This window comes from Nicotiana tabacum, chromosome 2 (assembly GCF_000715075.1).
Source record: "Nicotiana tabacum cultivar K326 chromosome 2, ASM71507v2, whole genome shotgun sequence".
NCBI lineage: Eukaryota > Viridiplantae > Streptophyta > Magnoliopsida > Solanales > Solanaceae > Nicotiana > Nicotiana tabacum.
In genome coordinates, this window is record NC_134081.1 from 71,098,734 (window position 1) to 71,122,990 (window position 24,257).

At 34.5% G+C, this 24,257-nt stretch overlaps 1 protein-coding gene across 11 annotated transcripts; it reads left to right on the plus strand.

Moving 5' to 3' along the window:
* The first annotated feature begins 1,454 nt into the window (after nt 1-1,454).
* LOC107775864 (uncharacterized) lies at nt 1,455-13,866 on the plus strand. 11 transcript variants are annotated; one of them, XM_075233890.1, is made up of 10 exons: nt 1,456-1,859; nt 2,152-2,292; nt 2,388-2,561; nt 8,883-8,936; nt 9,089-9,169; nt 9,710-9,749; nt 9,951-10,063; nt 10,843-10,947; nt 12,786-12,898; nt 13,538-13,866. In XM_075233890.1, exons 1-8 carry the CDS (start codon nt 1,581-1,583, stop codon nt 10,861-10,863), a joined length of 903 nt encoding a protein of 300 aa, XP_075089991.1. In that variant the 5' UTR covers nt 1,456-1,580; the 3' UTR covers nt 10,864-10,947; nt 12,786-12,898; nt 13,538-13,866. The 11 variants fall into 11 exon arrangements, with proteins under 11 accessions (XP_075089987.1, XP_075089988.1, XP_075089991.1 ...); XM_075233904.1 differs by having other exon boundaries at nt 9,958-10,063; XM_075233907.1 differs by having other exon boundaries at nt 9,992-10,063.
* Nucleotides 13,867-24,257: the final 10,391 nt, after the last annotated feature.

Consider the following 24,257-nt stretch of genomic DNA (forward strand, 5'->3'; position numbering starts at 1 on the left):
AAAGATAATAAGGAAGGTTAGATAAAATGTACGTTGGTGCTCGGCAAGTATGGCCAGGGTGCTAGTCATGACCCTCCAGTTGGGTCGTGACATACGTATCTCGAGACCTCCTCACACCGGCTTGGTACGGAGGAAGGTTTTTCAACCTTGAAATAGACGGTTACTGAGCATCCACCAGGGATGAACGTGTTCAAGGGGGGTTCCGCTACTGGTTCCTCGACAACGGTACGCGAAACGGTCTCCTAGACAACCGCCCGTGATGTAGAAGAAGTTTCTTTTTGGGGAACTGTTTTTGAAGTCTTCGCCATTTCTTTTAAAATGGAGGGGAAAAAAGGAAAAAGAGGAAGTTAAAGGAGTACACTTGATGGTTTGGGATGAAGACGAGCAAAAGTTCTCACAAAAGATCTCACAAGACGCCAAAAAGTATAGAGATTGCTAAGGAACAAAGGTAGAGGGTTTGGATGTAAAGTTTGAATGAATAAAGAAAGGGGTACTTATAGTTTTCAAACAACGGTTCGCATCCAGGAGTGGCCGACCGGCAACTGACAAGCATTTAATACCATTAAGACTTGACTGATGTGACGTTTCATTTATTTTGTCGTTTCTGTCGCAGGGTATCGAAGTGAGAATCAGAAGCTCATATCGTTTTTCGTCGTCTACACTCCAAAAATGAGGGGACTATCTGTATACGGTCGAAATCGGACTCGTCTATGACATGGTAGATCGGGGCTCGGAACATGAGGGACTAAAGATCGACCCCAAGTCCCTCTGGACCAAAACCCGAGGTCAGAATGTTTGTCTTCGAGAACATTGAGTCTGTGATCCCGGAATCGACCCTCACCCCGAACGAGCTCGAAGAAACATTGTTAGCATAACCAACAGAAGACCAAAATATCTGTGACCGATCGGATATTACGACGGGAGTCTCGACACGTATCAATAAGGAATCGGCAATCAGCAAATCAAGAGATTTTTACCGTTTATAGAATTGTACCTAAAGTAAGACTCTCCTACTATATAAAAAGGGGTCTGATAATTCGTTTAAGACATTGTAACACACATTTCAAAACAATACATTATTTTTCTCTTTAAGTTCTTATTTGAGCTATATCTTGATACCGATCGTAGTGCATCCAGTTCGAGGGTGGCTGACCTCCCAAGACTGTAACTGTTCAATTCGTGTGGTTTGAATTTACTTTATCATTGTTTATTTCAATTGCAATTTAATTTATCGTTTTGTGTCAAGTTAATTCACATATACTCAAAATCACTTACAAATTTAATTGTTATCCGATTTTGAGGGTAATGAGTTTTATTTTGCATATCTTGAGTTTATTTTATTTGAGTTGTTGAATTAATACCATTATATTTGAGTTGTTAAAATATAATTTTAACGAGGCCGAAAAAACTTCAAAAGCAAAAGTGACACATGTCGTCTCATTTGAGACCTTTAAACCAGATGCGGGCCTCCAACAAAAACCTAATCCCTCAGAACAAAAGGACTTCTCATAAATTCCGGGTAGGCTGTAGCGCTTTGTGATCCGAATTGGGTGATTATAGGGTTTGCCAAGAGAAGTGACATGATTCGTGAACCGCCGCCACCGACAATACCTCAGAACGTTACTTCCTCGTCAGTAGCAGGGGTTCGTAGCGGAGATTTCTCTGACGCTACGGAGACCCCGCCAGAGAAGAAACAGAAACTTGGTGAAGAGGTCGATTGCAAGACTTCGACTTCCGCCGGTGATGAGGATGGTATGTCCAGTCCCGTAAAAGCTCAGTATATTGATGGGTATGATTCAGAAGAAGAGATTGATGAAGCTGTTTGGGACAAGTACCTCCAACAGATCAGGGAGAGCGAGGTACCTCATTTATCCCTTGTTTGAAATTGTCATTCAATTCCCCCCTGCCCCCCCCCCCCATTACATAAGCATCCTTCATGAATCAGGAAAATATAAGTCATCAATATTATTAACAATTGCATAATATATTCTTGAAAAACTTGCATGGAAAAACTTTTGCAATTATATGGATCAATTATTTGGAGGTTAACTTGTCACAAGAACAAAGTGGTTGCAATAGGTGATTTCTATCTCTTCTTATAAGGAAATAAAGGTGATTTTTATGTCTCATTTGTTGCGTGTACTTTGTTAGGGATTTGATATTAAAGACTATCCAGGACCTAGCCTGATGGTTACAGTTTTCCCAATGCCGTACTACTTGACCGATCCTGAGAATCTCGTCATGTTGAAGGGTTATGCGGAAAAGGCACTTAAGAAATACAATGATACTAATGTAAGCTCGAGCCACACTTTCATTTGTCTTGTCAGCTCTTTTTTCCTTTTTTTTCTTCTTGGTAACTAAGAAATTTACCTTTGTACTGGTTTTAGAGCACCTGTTGGGAGGTTGATGATATTTTGAAGGTGAATGGAGAGGGCGGTCGTAGCTTCATTTTCTATATTACCCTTTCGGTCAAGACACAAAAAGGGGAAAAGGACTATTTTCAAGCTAAGGTGGTGAGAGATTTAGATGGTCATTTGGACTTTCCTATCGTCAGGCCCCAGGTATAGGTTCTTATGAGATCTGTTAGACTATTCTTATGTTTCTTCTGATGTTTAAACATGTTGATATATCTTTCTAATGTTTTAACGTGTTTATTCTTGAGTCTCCAAGTCCTTACCTACAAATAATAACTAAGATCCACCATGAGTGCCAAGTAATGAAGCTGCAACATAGACTAAGTGTGAACAAATGAGCATCCTTTAGGAACCAACTTGTGACAATTGATGTGATATAGTTGCTATGTGCTCTTTTAGGGAGAATTTAGAAAGAGAAACATTCCCTTAACCGTGACTTCCATTCATCAGTTCCCATATCTCTTCCATGCTCCGAAAATAACCATTTTTGTAAGAATTGCATTTGGTCATCTGATAACTTAACCTTAGCATATGCCGACTTTAAAGACGATTGAATTGAATTAAAGCTTTTGGAAGTGAAGGATGGGGAAAGCTTTTTTTCTTGCTAGAAGTAAGTCCGTTGTACCGATAGAAAACAAGAATGAGGAATTTGAATTAGGCTCCCCCCCGGGTCCACCTGGTTCCGCTACAATCAATCTGAACCCCCTTGTCTCTGTTATCACATTATCATTCCTAATTTAAACTTATAAGTTTAGTCTATACCATCTCCGTTGCCCCCGGAATTTGACTCTTTTCTATCCCCTTCTCCTGTCAGGAGAAATTTGCTTTTCTTCTGTGCTCTTTAACTTGACACAGCAGGCTGTCACTAAATCCTTTTCTCTTTCCACTTTCAAAAGATTAGATGTCCTGATCTTCAAAAGTTCATGATCAAGTCTGTTATTTATTGTCGGGCACATGGGGTTGGGCTCAATGAAGAGAAGCTAGAGGAAATGAGTATAGAGTGAAAGTTCTTGGAATTGTCTGAATCACAGCTAGGCATATATTGTGTGATAACGAAATTGAGAGTTATCTCTCTACTAGACGATTTTCAAAATCTATGTGATCTGAATTTTGGTGATTAAATTCATTTGTATGCATAATTATTCCTTGATCTGAAGTTGTGCTGATGAATTTCATTTATATGCATAATTGTTCCCTGATATTTGGTTATGTAATATCCTTCAATTGCATTGAGTTTTTATTATATAACTACATGTCAATTTGGGGTCTGATTTGTATTTTCTAATAATTCTTTATATCTGAATCTCTTGATTTTTGGTCAGATTGTTACAATTTTCTGGGATCCTTCAATTTGAAACCTTTAAATGAAACCACAGATAAAGATTATGAGAACGAATTTGAAAACAATGAGTAATTTGATATTTTATTTTACAAACTTGTTAACTACCCATCAATATTACTAAATTTTGGAGAATCATATAAGCCTTTGATTCAGTAGCGGAAGCCAAGTTTTATGGGCAGAAACCGTGATCAACACCAGCTTTCAGCATTTTCGCACCCCAAATGCCGTAGCTCACACCTTTTAAAGTATGATTTGTACACCTTTCACAGGATGAATGCTCCATGTTGCTTTGTCGTGATTATGTTATTGCATGCAGGTCTATAATTGGCTCATGATTTTTTTGTTTTGTTTGTGGAAAGCTGCAAATACATGGAATGGGGGAAAACTAATTAGATCAGCACTACCCTACTATCTCGTTAATTATAGTTATAATTATTTTTCCTTATTGAAACATCTTCCACGGACAAGGATGATGCAGAGATGAACATGGAAAATGTTTTAGAAAACCTGATTTACCTTAGTGTCTTGGATATGATTCGTGTTGTGCCCTTAGAAGAATTACCATCTCCCATTGTGCTGATGGAATTGTCAAATTTTAGCATTTAATTCTCTCTTATGCAATTAATATATGCAGCCAAAGAAAGATTCGGATATGCAGTGATCTGATCGAACATCCTTTTGGTACTAAGCTTTGGGCTTTATGTTAACATTTCGTGAGGCTCATTGAACATGGTTACTAGCTCCTTGAATTTATGCTATTTAAGTTCTCTTGTACTTTTTTTTTGTTGGACATGTAAAAGTAGTAGAAAAACCAGAGTATCTGACTTCTTCATTTAAGAGGAAAGAGCTGCTTGTCTTCTCTTTTCTTTATTATATATATTTGATGTTGAGGCTAAGGAAAATTTAGTGTCCTTTGCATTGATTGATTCTTGGGTAGCTACATTTTCCTAGCAAAAATAAGAGATCTATCTCGTGCCTGCTTAAAGGTACTACTTGACCATATATACTGTCTATACAGAACGGTAGAAACATTAGATCGCTAATTCTATTATGTAATTATTTTATCTTTGCCCTAAAATGCAGGAATGAGTGTCTTAAAATGAGTAGCTTCTTAATGGAAAACTAAAAAGTTACTAGGAAGTGTAAATCCTAGAAATGTAGTTAAGCTGAATAAATAAGAATCGTCCAATTTTTAAAGTGTACTTGCTGTTGAAATGGGAACACGGATTAATATACTCTGGTAAAGGGCAAACAAGCATAAACGCGATTATGTACATCCTTGGGTAGGAATGTCGATGGTCCAATTCGGTGGAATATTTCAAAAAAGTATACTATCATTTAGCAACACTTTATTAAATGATTTTGTTTTTTCAAAAATTAATAAATTGGAAAATTTTGGAAATAACGGTGTTTTTGTTGCATTTAGTATCGCTTTAGCAAATAAAATTGGGGTATTAATACTTTTAGACTACGTCAGAAATTATTTACATATGATAGCCAAAAAAATATATAAAACTTGTATAATATTTGTATATAACATATAGAATGTATATATATAGATAAAAAATATATAAATTTTATACATTTTGTTGGCTATTATTTTTATAGAGGCTATACAATGTCATTTTTTCAATAAAATTTTAAAAATAAAAAGCTAAAAAACAACAACAAATTCAGTATATTCCACAAGTGGGATCTGGAAAAAAAAAGTTAAAAACAAATTAAGAAAATAACATTTTGTTGTACAATTTGATAGATAATTTGTTTAAGCAAATAAAAAAATTAGAAATATTAAAGGTTTTATTGCATTTATCGCTTTGGATAGTTTGAGCATGTTTGGAAAGTCAACTTGAAATTGAATATGTGTGTAATTGTCTGTAATCACACATTTTGACAAATTGGGTGTAATTGCGAATGTGTGGCAGTTACACTATGTAATAAGAAGTTAAGATAACCAATTCATTCTATTTTATTTTTCTTTTGTCAAACATATTATTATTCTTTTTACACTATTTTTCTTCTATTTCTCTAATTTGTATTTTTCAACCTTTCAACATGTTGCTTATGATATGCTTTCATATAGTTTTGCGACTTCTTAATTTTTATTTTTACTTTGCATAGTTGTTGAACACAATTTTATATTTTACTAGCTTTTTTTATTCATTAGTATAGATATTTATTAAGAAAATATATATTCTAAACATATATTTTTCATTTTGTTACGTAAATAAATAGGTCAATTTAATTACTATATTATGTAATTAAGCACCACAAAGAGTGGGTTGCTCCAGTGGGAGCACCCTCCACTTCCAACCAAGAGGAAATGATGTCGCTAATCGCGAATTATCCAAACTCCCGGTTCTTCGTCAAGATTTTCAGCTAAACCCTGATTCACTAAACCCCGAAATATTCTGGTATGGATGGTAACAGCGATGGACTGCAGGAACTGGGACGAAGAGTTCCATCGAATATAACATAAATGAAGTTTAACATATGTTTTGCGTAGGGCAGGAGACATCTCTTTTTCTTCTTTGCTTTCATGTTTGGTTGAATTTGTGTCGATCTCTAGTATGCAAGGTTAATTTTGTAATACTTGTTACTACCTAAAGAATGCCATTATATCTTCTGAAATTATGTCTTAAGAGGTGGTTTGGTTGGGAAATAAGTTATCACATGATTAATTATCCCGGAATTAGTTATTCCGGGATTAATTATCCCACCTTCCCATAGGATAGAAAAAATACTACAATCCCGGGATAACTAATCCTGGGATTAGCTATACCACGATTTTATCCCAACCAAACGGGGATAAACTCATCTCAATTTTAATCTCGGGATTAGTTATCCCTTATTCCTCGTACCAAACGAGAAAGTTATTGAAGTGGGAATAATTGACACATCTAATAGACTTTTTGCTGTCTGATTGAAGGACACTTAGTGTTCAGTATCAAGGACATGACTTGCGACACCATCTGGTTGGACTGGAGTTCGTTCCAATTGTTTTTTTTAAGACTACGTGTCTGACATGAGTACAAAAAAATATGCAAGCATATATTTGTGCCCATGCAGGAATCTAGGTTGTGGTTGTATGTGATTTTCTTAATGCCTACAAAAAGGTCTTAAGGCAGAGGTCTCCGGGAAAAATGTCTTGAGTATTCTTTTTATCGATAAAAATTAGTTTTAGAGAAAAAATAGGAAAAAGAGATGAAAAAAGGAGTTGACATACCAGTGCCAAACTGGCACAAATTATGTTAATTGAATGACAAAGAAGTGAGGAAAGACACTTCCCCACCACCTGAAAAACTGGTAGATACTAGTCTTCAAATGTTCTTGCCTTTTTTTTTTTTTTGGAATGTAATTTTGTTCTGTGTCTTTCTAACTCTCACACTTGAAGCATGGTCCTGTTTGGTTCCCACATTATGTATGTTGTGTGCCTCTGAGATACTAGCTTAGCCATAGACCAAAATTTATTGAATTAACACCCTTTTTCTGTATGTGGCAGTCATATGAATTCCTTGAGGTGAATGCATTATGCTACTTTTACCCTACATTTGAATGCCCATAAGCAGTCTGTCGTGAGTTTACTCGTTGATGTAACTTGATATTAGTTTGTTCGAGAATTCAGCAATGAGTTGGATTTTTGCTACTTCCATTTGATGTAAAGAAGAAAGGATAGTCTTCTCTGCTTATTTTTCCTCTTGTTATCACTATATATGAGGCACATCAGAGCCAATGCGTGACTTGGTGAATCCTCAACAAAAGTAAGTTACTGAAAAACGTAAAATAATTTCATTATAATTTTTTTTTATTACCTCTTCTGAGACCGTTGGCATCACTAGTAGGTGCTGGTATTGTATGCTTAGCAATTGATGTGCAACTAAAGATTAGTTGTTCAGGAGTTTAAACATTTTGTTGCAACCTTCCTGCTTACTTGATGGTTTACTGATATTCTCGTTAGCATACTTAGTGCTTAAGAAGATTCCTCAACGCTTTTGTTAGGTCTATTATTTTTCTGGGATGGGTGGGGGGAGTTAATAAATAAATTGCAATCAAAGTTTTACATCCACTGTTAATTCAACACTAGTTTAGTCTTTAGATGACTTGTTATCTTGGCCTTATATCTGAAAATTAGTTATTGCTTACAACAGTGAAGGGTTCACTTATTGCATCTTTTCTTATACTTTATACTATTATTACTTTTCTGTTCTAACCATGTTCTCATATCTCAAAGGTCATTGGGGTGCACTTTCTCCAATTCCAAAGAATAATTGCATGGCCATTAATACTCAGGTTTGTTGCCCTTTAATTTTCTTTTAAATCAACTGAGTGGCTTCTTGATTGACACTTTGGAGTGAGTGGATAGGACTATAAGTCTGATTTCAGTTGATGCATTAGCTGGTCCAGCCAGGACATAGGAGGTATAAATAGATTGTGGTTTAGTTATCTTTTCTTAGTTAGATGCTTGTTTAGATACTGATAGGCAAACCAGTTCTTTTACTACAGACGCTCTTAGTTATGAAGGAATGTTTTGGGTCCTTCTCTAGATTATGATGGTAGTTGAAACCTATGTATTGTGCAGCAATAAGGCAATATTTCATTTCGTTTCCTTCTTACGAAGAAGAGAGTGGAGAGTGGTGCTGGAAGCTATTATTTTTTTTCAAATTGTGCAATCTACTAGAAGTGCTAAATTTGTGGATGAACTACAAAAGAACTTCATAGTAGCAGACAATTTGTCTTGTTCATTAGATTCTTTGGTGCACTGCTTTTGGGGGATGGCCAGTCTTCTTTTGTACATTAGACCTACTCTATTTCGATATATTGTTTTGTGTATTTGATTTTTGAATACCAAATTTGGAGAAGGATTCCTGGAACAACCCTAGGAGATGATAGGGAGAGAAGAATCAAGTGACTACCGAGGGATTCATGTTGAGTGGACTTCGGGGTTCTGGTACCATCGCTAGAGCTGTTAGTTCAAAGCGTCGAACATTGTTAACTCTGTTCATTTATATTGCATGGATTCTTCTCTTGCGTAGGTCAAGTCTGATATTCTGATTCAACCTTTTAAAACTTACCTCAAAGTTGTCCTGTCTACATATTTTTATTTAATATTTTGTGTTCCATTGTAGATTGTATCCATTTTTGCTGCTGCTGGTGATTCTTGTGCATACTGCTGGGATGTGGTATGTATTTGTTCGAGGTGTATGGTTGGCTCATATTATGATATCTCTTAATTGATTCGTTCTTTTGGCTCACTTCATCGACTATACTTCGATTCTCTTCATTGCTTCTTCTAAATCTGTCATGAAAACCTGATTAAAGCTATGGTGCTTAGGAGAAGAATGAAATAAAGATGGTTTTGAAAGGGCATTCAGACTACTTGCATTGCATTGTTGAGCGAAATTCTCACAATCAGGTAAAGCTTCTGTTTGTCTCTCATTCTCTCACCCATATACATACACATACTCTCTCTATCTCTCTCTCTCTCTCTCTCTCTCTCTCTCTCTCTCTCTCTGTATAGTCATTCCCATTTCCATTTTATGGACTCCATGTACCAAATGCTTATGGTGCTGGCTAGTTCTCCTTCCCTCTATGCCAAGATTTGATTTCTCCCATTTGAAGAGATTTTGTTAGGGATAGGAGTGTGTGATACCCATGTTGTTGGCTCTTCACTTTGAGGTTAAAACTAAACTTGGCATATGAGCTGGAAAAAATCATGTTCCTTGAAAATTTTAATTGTTCAAAATTCTTTTAGTGCAACAGCACCTTCATGTTTTGTTCTCTTTGGAAATCGAATATATTTTTAGACTTGTATTTTTATTTTTCTTCTTCTCTCAGTCTTAGTGGGAGGGGTGGCTTACTTTTAGTTGAGCAATGGTTCCTGGAATTTTGGCTGAATTCTAATTCTGCCTTGTTTCTTTTTGCTTCTCTCTTTCTCTCGCTCGGCAATTTTCAGGTTATAACTGGTTCAGAGGATGGGACAGTACGAATATGGGGTATGTCAGAGGAGCATAAGTCCTGCCACGGGGACATTTCGTTTTTTTATAAAAATAAGAGAGCGTAAGGCCTGATGAATGGCCAATTTTGCCTTTTATTGGCTTGAGCTATCTCTCTTAGTTGGAAATTACACATGATTTTGCTCATTTGGATCTATTTTTTCTGTTTTATTATTCTCTGTTATTTATGAATTTCCTTAGATTGCAGAACTGGTAAATATATTCAAATAATTGATCCACAGAAGGATAAGAAGTCGAGGGAGTTGTTTCCATATGTCAGTTGCATTGCTCTTGATGCAAGTGAGAGTTGGCTGGTAAGAGTTCAGATTCCTTTATACCCCAAACTAGCGTTCTCGTAAGTTTGCTACTGCACCCAGAAGCGGACCCAGGATTTGAGCGCAGCGGGGACACCGAATAATTGTTCATAAATTTAGAAAAGATAAAGAAAAAAAAAAAACCAAGTTAAGCACTAAATACAGGATACTATTTTATCTTGAATTCAAAGAGAAAAAAAATAAAATGAAATAAAGGGCTAGTATTGGGTTATGAACCCATGTCACATAGTTAGTAAGGCAATAAATGTCGCATGCTCAACCAGCAGAGCAATCCATCTTTTTGTTTGAGGGGGCACATCAAAATTATTTAAGGGGTCCTTGTCGTATATCCAAATATATATACACGGTTCTTTTCGAGGCTAGCAGGTTCCGGTGACCCCCCTACGCCCCATATAGGTCCGCCTCTGACTGCACCAACAAACTGCACCAACAATTATAATTGTTGTTTGGTTAGAGCTTTTATACTGCAATTCTTTATGTTGTATTTACCGATAAAAAATTCTATCTGTTGCATTGTGAAATTACTGAAGCTTACTTTTGCTAATGTTATTGAGGGTCAACCTACTGTATAGTTATAATAATCTTGTCAATGATAACTGGGTTTACTTGAAGATGATAATAAGATATAAAAAGGGTAGCCCGATGCACAAAGTATCCCGCATTTATGCAGATATGAATCTCCTATTTTCTCAGTGTTTTCGAAGTGTGAAGGTAAGTTTTGGTTTGAATTGATAATTTATTTGGTGAATTTGGTTTAGTTCGTTGGTGCCAGTGGCTGAATCTAGTTGGCTGGTACAAGGACATGATGGGCCTGCTTATGATGTTAAATTTTATGGCAACGATGAGGATTCACTGTTATTGAGGTATTTGTTCTTATAAAAATTTTGGTTCTTATGTATTCGTTAAAATTGTAGGTGAGTTAGCACAAATGTAAGATTGTTCAAGTTTTTGTTTAGAGTGAAAACTGAAAACTATGGGCTTATATTTCTTCAAGCAATTGAAATGCAGGCAGATATCTATTAAATTAACTAAGTTGTCAAACAACTAGGTTAACTGATTTTCTTTTTAATTAGTATACGTAAACAAGGGAAGCAATTATCTTGTGTACTTATCACAAAAAAAGAAAAAGAAAGAAGAAGCAAATATCTTGTATAAATTTTTTCAATCAGTGGGATTGTGTTGACTATTCGTAGGTATTGTAGTTGACTGACGGATCCTCTAACATCTACTTTAAATATTTGAAAACCTTTGCTTGGCATTGCTTTCATTTCTAATACACGACTCTTTTTATTTAGACACGCAAGAAGCATCGATTCTTAAATTTGAATATGGGCAATGCTGAAAGTCATTCAGCTTAATAATCTGTTTGCTGCACAAACTTGTCACAACTCACAATGTCTTTGCATTATGAGAGGAAGTCCAAGTGGGAAGACTTATAAATGTTTTGGTTCTTATGCATTCATTAAAATTGTGTCTTTCATTGCCTTAATAAATTAGAAGTTGATAGTGTCGATTGCTGCAAATTACTATTTTCTATGTGCTCCCCTTGCAGGAGTTTCTTACATCTTTCGTCGTCTAACTTCTGGCTGTTAATTCTGAGTTCGAAGAATTCCAGCTTTTTAGCTCTATAGTTTAGCATTTATTTCATCTAGGAGTGTATGTGTGCCCCTGCATATCATGGTCATGAAATGGACATTGGGGCAACAACAATAACATACCCACTATTATCTTACACCGTGGAGTTTGGGATGGGTAGTGTGTACGCAGACCTTATCTTTACCTTGGAGGATAAAGAGACTGTTTCCAATAGACCCTCGGCTCAGGCAGTGTTGTCAAAGGCGTGCTTAAGCCCTGAAGCAAGGCTCAAAATATGTTGAGCGCTTGGCCTCGCTTTGGGGGCGCTTCAGTGTCGCATCAAGGCTCTAAGACATACTTTTCTTTGCCAATGAGTGTAATCCTGAAAAGGAGACACTAAACAATTGATATTTCATTTTATCGTAATTCTTTTTCAAATTTTTTGTATGTATATGTATTATTCATGCTTATAATTATTGGTCTTGGACTATATATATATATATATATATATATATATACTTTTTCTCCAATTGCGCATTTTTTCATTAAACCCCACGCTTTATTTGTGCTTTGCGCTTAAAGTCCCAACGGATCTTAGAGCTTTTTTGCGCTTTTCGCCTTTGATAACACTGGGCTCAGGACATTGGGGCAAGCACAACATTGATTCAGATACAAAAGACACAATTTTGCTCTGTAGTTAAGCATGTGTTTCATCTAGGAGTTGTATGTGGCCCCCTACATATCGCGGTCATGGACAGACATTGGGCACATTACCGATTCAAATACAAAAGGAAATTGTTTTGAAAATACGGGGCATGACAGTTGTAATGACTATAACTTAATATAGTGTTCCACTATTTTCATAAGGAATTACAAAAGCAAAAAAAAAATGAACTTAAGGATTCAAGACACCACAACTACATAATATAGACGAGTTCCATCGAATATAACATAAATGAAGTTTAACATATGTTTTGCGTAGATCAGGAGATAACTCTTTTTCTTCTTTGCTTTCGTGTTTGGTTTAATTTGTGTCGATCTCTAAAAGTTACACATGATTTTGCTCATTTGAATCTTTCTTTTTTATGTTTTGATTATTTGTCTGTTATTTATGAAATTGTCTTAGATTGCAAAACTAGTAAATGTATTCAAATAATTGATCCACGGAAGGATAAGAAGTCGAGGGAGTTGTTTCCATATGTCAGTTGCATTGCTCTTGATGCAAGTGAGAGTTGGCTGGTAAGAGTTCAGATTCCTTTATACACCAAATGAACTTTCTCGTAAGTTTGCTACTGCACCAACAATTACGATTGTTGTTTGGTTATGACCAATTCTTTCTGTTGTATTGAGTCAATGATGACTGGTTTTCTTGAAGATTATAGTAAGATATGAATCTCCTAATATAGGAGATTTGACTCTATTTACATAGAGTACAACTTTTGTTTGGCCTTTGTGAAACTAAGTTCATGTTGATATAACATGGTAATTATAGCAACTCCATGCATTTGTGAAATTACTGAAGCTTACTTTTGTTAATGATGTTGGGATGACCTACTGTATAGTTATAATAATCTTGTCAATGATGACTGGTTTTCTTGAAGATTATAGTAAGATATGAATCTCCTAATATAGGGGGACTTCCTTAAATGCTGCGAACTTGTTTATCCCCATTCATTTGAAAAGTTATTTCTTTTTATTTTTTCTTCCCCAAATTTTTAGATGAATTCCTGAAATATGTTAAAATGAATGCTTAGCAATTATCAATTGGTGTTAAGTTGCATTTGAAACTCTAGCATTGCCAAGCATAATTGTTCTCCCAATATAATATCTAGCGTTGTTGCTCGGATCTTCCAAAAATGCATTATTTTTTTTTTACAGATATAACACACACCCGACGAAATTTTTGGAGGATACAAGCAACATAATAGAGTTGAAGATGATGAAGATGGTGGAAATGGGTGTAGAGCAAGGTGGAAGTCTGGAAGAAAAGGAATGCATGGAGATGTTGAAGATGATGGATAGAAGAGGGGTCTTGGGAAGAGGATGAGGTGGGGGAGGGGTTTGGGAAGAAGATACCCGCTGGATGGTTGTGTGTTGGGAGGGAGGGGGGGGGGGTCCGAAGTAGTATTTCTTTTCTTTTAATTCTTTTTTAACTTAAAAGCTTTTCTTTTTTGTTGCTAGTTTATTTTGCTATTTTTGCCATGTCATCACGGGTGAAGCTCTATATTTTTTGTTGGTTAGTTATGAAGTGTTCAATAGGTACGCTTTGAATAAAGTTAAAAGTGTTTAATAAGAACAAACCTCAGTTTAAGTGTCAAAATAAAAATTGGTGACAAGTTTAATGGGATGCCTATATATTTGGCCTATAAAACATGGAAATGGTTAGCTAAAGAGTTTCAAAGCTCTTTTTTTGAGTTAAATGGTATAGTTAAAAATGGGAGAAGGTTGTAATCAAGTGAAAATTCGAAGTTTCTCCATTTGCATGTGGTATTATCACTCGAAATTGCCAATGGTTAAAATCTTTACGCTTTTAAGTAGAGGTTTGAATTTAAATCTTCGGAATGAAGAATCTTTTGGTAGGAATAAATTTATCCCTTAATATAATGGACCTATTTGGCTCAAATTAAGATTAATCAGTTGTGGGTTTCAGACCTGACGCTTGAAACTAACAAAAAGAAATATTCAAATATAATTAGTTTACATATAGAGTATACGTGAAATATGTGCGGATATAACTGCTAAATTACAACCTTCTTTAATTTATGTCAGTTTTGTTGATCCCTGTATCTGCGAAGGGAGTGAAAATAAGAGATTATTATGATATTTCTGTTAGCATCAAAGGTATCTAGACCATTGTATATATCCATGAATAAAAGGTTAACTTAGTTTTTAGGCACTCCCTTCTCAAGATTAAGATTATATATATGAGTTTGTTTCGTCTCTACTTATCACTAATCTAACAGAGAGGAGATATGGAAAAATTATACTCCCATGCACGTTCTCATTTATTTATGTGAAACATTTGATTAAGAACAGAAGCTGAAGTGTTAATACAATAATATGTAGTATAAATATATACAGTAATAATTTGGAAAAATGGTTTTATAGTTGTAGAAAAAATTAATTTGACAAAAAGATCGATATTGAAATCTGAATATGCAGAGGAGATGAATTTAAAGACTTGAAATTCGTTGAAGTTGTAGACAATATATAATATTATTGAACTGATACCATATCTGAATGGTATGTATATTTTCAATGTTTCGTAATTAGAAAGAAACTAGGTGATGGACGAATATTAGTGTGTCAAAGCAAATTAGTCAAGGAAATAGCAAAATTTTATAAAGAGTAAAACCAAGCAACACCCTATCATTCTTGTTCGAAAAATACTTCATATACTCACATTTCTTTCGTTTTTTCAAACTAGAAAGGAAAAGAGGTATTAAAGAAATTTTAAGAGATAGGAGCAACTCTAGGCTCTATTTCAGAATCTCCTTCTCATGTACTACTATGATAGTCTTTAATTATTACATTCATGCAAACTCATACCATATATATTCCTAATTGATTATCGGATATGATAAGCTAGATACTAGGCTACGCTTCACTTTCGCGTAGCCTTTGTAGCCCCATGTTTCTCCCCAGTTATTCTTCACAAGATAGTACTCCTCTTCACCTTCTTTGCCATATCCAACGATCAACATAGCATGCCTTCCAGGCCTTTCTCCTTGCAGCATGTCCAATTCAGAAATCCCCATATATATCCCCTTAGTTGTTTTGAAAACAAACAAGAGATTAGAAAAACAGTACAAACACATAATATTAAATAGCATGCTAAAGAAAACTAAAACGTTTAGCCAAGATATATTAAATTAGAGAAACTTTTCCAGTGAAGTTGGATTAAAAATCAGCTTTGCAGAGGTTGAAAACTAAAACGTTTAGCTAAGATATATAAGCAAGAAAACAAAAAAATCGAGAAGTTGTAAAGTAAACATTTTACGTAACAAAACAAAAAGTTTAAGTGAAAAGGGTGAAGTACTCTTTCTTACCTTCCGAAAGAAATCGTCTTTTAGAGGTCGGGGTCCTCTGGTCTTGAACAACTTGGTCGATTTGGCCTCCTCTCCATTTTGTTACATGGGTTTTGAGCTTGGTTATGGATTTATGGTGATGTATTTGGGAGAATATTTTTCCAATATATAGAATAGGAGGGTGGTGCATGCTACAGTGGCCTCATTGGTTAACGTTGTATGGTTTGTTATAAAATGATGGAAGGAGAAATTCTGTGCAGGGGAAAGGTGCATGGTTTCTGTAGTACTGTGCAATGCACTTATGCAGGTAAGAAAAGGACAAAAAAAAAGGACGGGCTAATTAAGAGAAAGCTGTTTCAATTAGTACTACTACTAGTTACAGAATATAAACCCTAGTTGCAGTATATGAACCCTAGTTACAGCAGTATAGGAAGAGTGACTAATTTTACACATAATTAAGATAAGATCGATCACTTCTTTTTAATGAAAAATGACTTAAGATTTGAAATATATATTTAGAGAATGTAAGTACACTCACATTAATGATTCTTTTAACCTTAGCTTATCGTGATTGTGCAAACATTTTCTATACTATAAAATTTAAACTCTAATCATATAGCTCTAGCGAGTTCTATTCTTACATAATTGCTATAAATCTTATTAGTTTTGCACCATCAATATATTTTTATTTGCTATGACAAGTTACTTACCATTTATTCTAGATGATCAACTATATAATGGCGTCATTAACTTTTAAAGCCATCAGTACTTAAAACATAAACTAGCTCATAGAAAATAAAATGGGAACTACAATCTGTTTGAGGTAGAAATATTAGAACTCCTATATATATTTATATATAAACCTGAGAAGAATCTCAAGTCATAAAGATAATACCGAATAATGATTTAAAAATTAAGATATAAAAAAAAGACTTTCCTACTATATACGAAATTAAGATAAATATATTCACAACTTGTATAACTCTTGAGGGAAGGCCGCAGCAGATAGACCAACGAGGACTAATAATTTGTCAATTTTATCATTCAGTTGAATCCTAGACATGATCCTGCTGTGCAGTTAAATAGCTAGGAAATTAGTCATTTTCATACTCATTTGCTTCAAGCAACCCCAAAAAATTGCTAACGACACTAGAATCACAAATGCCCATTCATAAAATGTCACAGATTTGTCATGCTAAAATGTCATTTGCAAATTAATAAAAATATTACTTCTTTAGTTCGAAAGTTTATGTTCTGATTGAATCTATAGAGCAAGTTAACAAGTTGATATTCGAATTATTCACGTTATTTTTCCTTTTTAAAATTCGAATAATTTTTCACGTGATAGCAAGAACTTATTGTATATATATATTGAGTTCATACATATACATGGCCAAAAGCCAGGGGCGTATCTATAGCCTACAATACGGGCACGTGAACCCATGGTTCCTCCGTCAAATTAGGTACTTTATATACGTATTTTTTAGAATTTGTCTAGTATTATGTATTGTCACTCATAATCCATAAAGGTTGAATGATTAACTTGGTTCAATACTTAATTATTTTTCCTCATTTTTTAGTGGTGCACTCATATTCTCGAAATTCTAGATTCGTCTCCAATGCATGGCATATATATATATATATATATATAATACTGTCTATATATATAACTTTAACCTTATATTTTATGGCAAAGGGCCAAATATATCCCTCTACTTTCGAAAATGATCTAAGAATACCCCTCGTTATACTATTGAGTTATCTATACCCCTGCATTCATATTTTGGGTTCAAATATACCTCTCATTTAAACGGAAGGACACGTATCATCGTCCTGTTAGTCAATTCTAAATATCTCCTAATTAATTAAAAAGACTCATTACCCATACCCGAAAAATTATTTTTTTAAAAAAAAACTGGAAAAGACTAATTTGTTTTTTACTAAAAACTGAAAAAATATTTTTTTCCAGTTTTTTAAAAAAACTGCTTTAAAAAAACTGAAAAATATTTTCTAAAACAATATTTTTGTAAAAACTGAAAAAAACAGAAGCTTAAAATCAATTTTCTAAAGCAATTAAAAACTAGAAAAAGCTGAAATATTTTTAACTAAAAACTGGAAAAAAAATATTTATTTTTTCAGTTTTTACAAAAACATTGCTTTAGAAAATTATTTTTTAGTTTTTTTTTAAGTTTTTACAAAAATATTGTTTTAGAAAATATTTTTCAGCTTTTTTTAAAGCAGTTTTTTTGTAAAAACTGGAAAAAACCTATTTTTGTTTTTTTTCTTCATTTTTTAGTAAAAAAATAATAATAATCAGTTTTTCCATTTTTTACAAATAAAATTGCTTTAGAAAATTGATTATCAGCTTTTTTGTTTTTCAACTTTTACAAAAATATTATTTTAGAAAATATTTTTCAGTTTTTTTAAAGCAGTTGTTTTTGGTAAAAACTGGAAAAAAAAATATTTTCGTTTTTTTCAGTTTTTAGTAAAAAACATTTAGTTTTTTTTAGTTTTTACAAAAAAAAAAATATTTTTCGGGTATGGGTAATGAGTCTTTTTAATTAATTAGGAGATATTTAGAATTGACCAACATGACGATGACGTGTGTCTCTCCGTTTAAATGAGGGGCATATTTGAACCCAAAATATGACTGCAGGGGTATAGATAGCCCAACAGTATAACGAGAGGTATTTTTAGACCATTTTCGAAAGTAAATGGGTATATTTGGCCCTTTGCCGTATTGTATATATTGAGGTATTAGACGATTGGAAAAAAGAAAAAGAAAAAGAAAAAAGGAACCAATCGAACTTGATAATTCAAAATTAGGGGTAATAAGGACAAAGTATCTTATTTCTTGAATAGAAAGAAAGCAAAACTTTGTTCAGAAGAAATACAGGAAAGTAACCAGCACCTGTATATGTTCCTTGCCCAGTGTCATAAATATTGGTCGACGTTCTGACTTCTGAGCATGCATGCCTGGTTCAAGCAATTTTTACTAATTACTATCAAATAATGCCTGGCTTTTTTTAGCAAATCATCTCACTTTTGTTGTTGCAATAAATTAAAGAGAATTATTTTCGTTTTAATTTGGGAATTAAGTGGTGAAGAATCATCAGGCAAAAGTTAAGTAGTATTACATTAATCTCTTCCACAATATAATGCTTTACATTAAAGGTTGGGCTCATTTAATTTGGATTAAGAACAAGTTAGGCAGAAATTATAATATATCAACTGAAATACGTGAACAATAATTCTAAATTATATATCTAGTACGTTTATGTATTCTTCTCAGTCTATTTATTTAAACATTTTAAAAAGTATATATATGAGTTTGGTCTAGAACCTAAGTTAAATTTTATTTCCTTTAATGTTTTGTCATTTGGAATCATAACGGTTGGATAAAAACCTTATTATTAAGTAAAGATGTCATAATAAACAATTGTCATAATAAACAATTATGCAACTTTTTTTTTGTCCTTTCAATTTATTAAATCACACGCGCGTGTTTCCTTAAGTTTTTCTAAATTTAAAGAAACAAATTTGTTGATACACCTGACCAAGAATTAGGTTCAATAAAACATGTTTTATTCAAATAAATACATGAACAGAGTGAAGCCTCTTCCTTAAACTTGGATGCCTTACACTTAGGATGGAGATCCCCTCCAGTGAATTTTGGTCAAGTATTGTTCAATGCAGTTACCGATATATGCCATGTGTACTCCCATATTATTCAAGGCTGAGAATCATTTGTTTATTAAACAACTAAAAATGGTAAGACAACATTTAACAAAAAAATAATAATAAGAAAACTCAATACTAACAACAACCGTTTATATTGTTGTTCTAATTTATTTTTACTATTATAATTTATTATTTTTGGAATAGGTCTTGTCATCTATTTGAAAAGAAATTTGACACACATTGAAAGACAAGTATCATTTGTTTCATAGTAACACAAAAGCTTTTGATTTAGTTATTGGACTTCCCAAACTCAATTTTTCTAGAAATCATGTATATGATGCATTTCAAATTGGTAAACAAACTAGAAACTCTTTCAAGAATAAAGACATTGTGTCTACGACAAAGCCCTTACAATTGCTTTATATGGACTTATTTAGACCCACTAGAACTGCTAGCATTGGAGGTAAACAATATGCTTTTGTTATTGTTGATGACTACTCACGTTTTACATGTGTGATTTTCCTATTTCATAAAGATGAAGCTTGGAAAAATTTTGAAATTTTCTGTAAAAGAGTTGAAAGAGAAAAAAGGTATCTCATCACAACCATCCAAAGTGACCATAGAGGAGAGGATTCGAAAGCAGAGCATTTGAAGATTTCTGCAATGGTCAAGGATATAACCACAACCTTTCAGCTCTAAGATCACCTCAACAGAATAGAGTTAGTTGAGCGAAAAAATCGAACTCTACAAGATATGGCTAGAGCAATGATATTAAAACATTCTATGCCAAATCACTTTTGAGTAGAGGCAGTAAGCACAACCTTCCACATTCTCAACAGATGTCTTATAAGACCTATTTTGAAGAAAACTCCATATGAATTATGGAAAGGCAAACGGCCCAACATAGGCTACTTTCATCCATTTGGCAGTAAGTGTTTCATCCACAATAACGGTAAGGACAACCTTGGAAGATTTGATCCAAGGAGTGACAAAGGTATCTTTCTAGGTTATTTTATTAATAGTAGATCTTTTAGAGTTTATAATAAACGTACTTTATCTGTAGAAAAATCAGTGCATGCCATATTTGATGAAAATAAAGCTACGGCCGAGAAAGTAATTATTGCAGGTGATGAAGATATCAGCCAAGAAACATCACAGACAAGCAAGTCACAAAAGTCGACTGATAGCACAAACATAGTCATAGAGTCGACTAATGAACCTGCCAACAATCAACCTGAACCACAGAAGGAGTCAACTACTCATATGATTGGAACGCGTCCAAATGAGTGGAGAAGTGAACCAAAATATCCTCAAAGGTTTATCATAGGAGATCCAAGTGAAGGAATGAAAACTAAGGGAGCTCTCAAGAAGAAGGCAAATATAGCACCCATCTCTCAAATCGAACCAAAGAAAGTTGAGGAAGTTTTAAAAGACTCCAATTGGGTACAAGAAATGCAGGAAGAACTAGATCAATTTGATAAAAAATTAAGTCTGGGAACTACTACCTAACCTTGCAAATGCTGCCATGGTTGGAACCAAATGGGGTTTCAGGAATAAGCTGAATGAGGATGGAAAAATTTGTGCGAAAAAAGCCAGATTAGTAGCTCAAGGCTACTCACAGCACGAAGGAGTTGATTATGATGAAAATGTTGCTTTGGTAGCTCGACTAGAGTCAATACAGATTCTTCTTGCATGTGCATTTTTCAAAGGGTTTAGACTTTTCCAGATAGATGTCAAAAGCGCCTTCTTAAATGGATTTATTGATGAGGAGGTGTATGTAAAATAACCTCCTGGTTTTGAAGACTCACAATTTCCTTACCATGTGTATAAGTTGACTAAATCTCTGTATGTAACGACCTGACTTGTCATTTTAAGAATTTACGCCCCATTCAGTAACTTAAGATTTTGAGCAGCCTCGCAATATGTATTATGACCCGCGTGCGTGGTCGAGTTAGAATTACAGATGATTCTGAGTGATTTGGGACACTTAGTTCCTAAAGAGGGAGCTTAAGTCTTAGAATTTTGACCGTAGTCGGAACTGTATGAAGCTGACTCTGGAATGGAGTTCCGTCGATTTCGTTAGCTCCGTATGATAATTTTGGACTTGGGAGCATGTCCGAAAAATTATTTGGAGGTCTGTAGTAGAATTAAGCTTGAAATGGCGAAACTCAAAAGTTTGGAAAGTTTGACCGGGGGTTGACTTTTTGATATCGGGGTCGGAATGCGATTCCGAGAGTTAGAATAGCTCCGTTATGTTATTTGGGACATGCCTGCAATATTTTACACCATTCCGGGTTGGTTTGATAGGTTTCGGCACGAGTTTTAGAAGTTGGAAGTTTTTGAAGTTCATAAGTTCGATTTATGGTGCGATTTGTATTTTCGGCATAATTTGATGTGATTTGAAATCTCAAACGAGTCCGTGATATGTTATGGGACTGGTTAGCATGATTGGACGGGGTCCCGAGGGGCTCGGGTGTGTTTCAGACCAAATTGGAGTTGTTTGGACTGCTGTTGCTGAAGTCTGGTTTCTTTCTTCGCGAACGCGAAGGGAGTCCCGCGTTCGCGAAGAGGAGTTTGAGGGGCTGATGGTTTGTCCTTCGCGAACGTGAAGCTGTGAACGCGAACACGAAGAAGGAGCAGGGCAAACCTTCGCGACCGCAAAGCTTGGAACGCGAATGCGAAGGAGTGGGTCAGCTGGTCATCGCGAACGCGACGAGGACTTAGCGAACGCGAAGAGGAAATGATGGGGCAGAAGCAGTTGGCTTTCGCGAACGCGACGCTTGTCATGCGAACGCGAAGAAGGATTTGAGGCAGCTGGATTTTGGCCTTCGCGAACGCGAAGAAGGTGTATCTAGGTAGAATTAAAAGTCCCAAAAACGGGGGTTTGAGTTCATAACTCAAAATCAAATTGGGAGCTCGGTAGAAGGCAATTTTTGGAGAGATTCTTGCGTGGGTGTTTGGGGTAAGTGATTCTTATCCAGTTTTGATTAATTTTCATGATTACGTCTTTTAATCCATCATTTAATTCGGATTTAATGGAAAAAAAATCAAAATTTTTGTAAAATCTTCCAAAAACGAAAATTTAAGATTTGGAGGTCGATTTGTGATTGGAATTCGATACAATTGGTATGGTTGAACTCTTATAGGAATGGGTGTTCGGATTTCATGAAAATTATGTCAGGTTCCGAGAGGCGGATCCCGCGTTGACTTTTGTTGACTTTTTGGAATAAATTTTTAAGTCGACATATTATTATCCGAAATTATTTCCGACGAATTTTAATGGAGTTATACAATTAATTTGGATAGATTTGAGCTGTCCGGAGGTCAATTCAAGCATGAAGGATATTTTGGAATATCGGCCTAACTTCAAAAGGTAAGTGTCTTGCTTAATCTCGAGTGGGGAAAACTCTCCATAGGCATTGAGTCTTATATGCAACTTGGGTAATTGAAAATCATGTACGCGAGGTGACGAGTACGTACTTGGTTTATATGTGCAAATTTTATGGAGTTAAAGTCTTGAACATATTGTGTAGTAAATTAAATAATAGTTGGCATATATTTAATCATCTACTTGTCGTGTCTAAACCATTGTTGTTGACTCTGTTGTTATATGACAATGTGATGTGATTGTTATTTGATTATTTATGAAATTTCGTGAATTTGCTGGCTTGATAATTATTGGAATTTAATTCCATTTTGGATCTTCCCCTCTGCAAATAATTAATTAAATGAGCTTAAGAAGAGGTGTTTACATAATTATTAAAAATTTGATCTTTTATGAAAACTTTGCTTTATGTTGAGTAATTTCTATCTCTATTGATTATTTTTGGGTGTTGTACACATTGTGTGGATCATTTGGCTATTTGCTGTGAAATTAATTGACTTGGTTGTAGCTTTAAAATTTGGTTGTGGCCATTGGAAAAATTGTGATATGAGTTGATTTTTGTTATGTTGTGATAATTTTCCGTGTAAATTGTTGTATTGTGTGAGTTGCTATTTTGTAGAGATAAGTGTGGCATTTTACCGTTGATGTTATGTGGTTATAAGGGTGGCATTTCACTGTTGTATTTGTTGGCTATTGATATTGTCTGGGCGGAGCGATAAGGGTGGCTATAGGAGCGATAAGGGTGGCAATATGAGCGATAAGGGTGGCTATTGATATTGTCTGGGCGAAGCGATAAGGGTGGCTATATGAGCGATAAGGGTGGCAATAAGAGCGATAAGAGTGGCTATTTTCAGGGACGATATGTGATGATGTGGGATTATGGTGTTGACAATTTTTATGTGATGTTTTGATTTTCTTGTGTTTATTTTTATACCTTGTGCAACTTGTCTTGTTGTTAGTAAATTGATAATAATCTGATTTATGTTGAAATTGGGAGCTTGTGGCTATTGCTAGGCGGTTTATGATATAAAATGTGGGCACGAGGTACTGTGATGGAATGATAATGATATTTGGCACGTGAATTGTCCGTGGAGTTGTGATATGAAATGAGGGCAGGAGGTGCCGAGAAAGTATGATAATTTCATTATGGGCACAAGGTGCCGTGAAAATATAAAAATGGGTTGAGACCCGTATTTATGAAAAATATGAAAAATGGGCTGAGACCCGTATTTACGAAAAATATAAAAAATTAGCTGAGACCCGTATTTTGATGATTTTGAAATGAGGTGTCACATGGTGACTTTTTAATTGAAAGAATTATATTCAAAATATTTATTTGGAAGGATTTTTACTTAGAAAGTATTATATAAAAGAATTATATTTTGAAAGATATTTATTTGAGGAAATTGTATTTGAAAAGATTTATTGAAAGAATTATATTTAAAAAATAATTATTTGAGAAAATTATATTTGAAATAGAGTTATTTGGAAGAAATATGTGAAA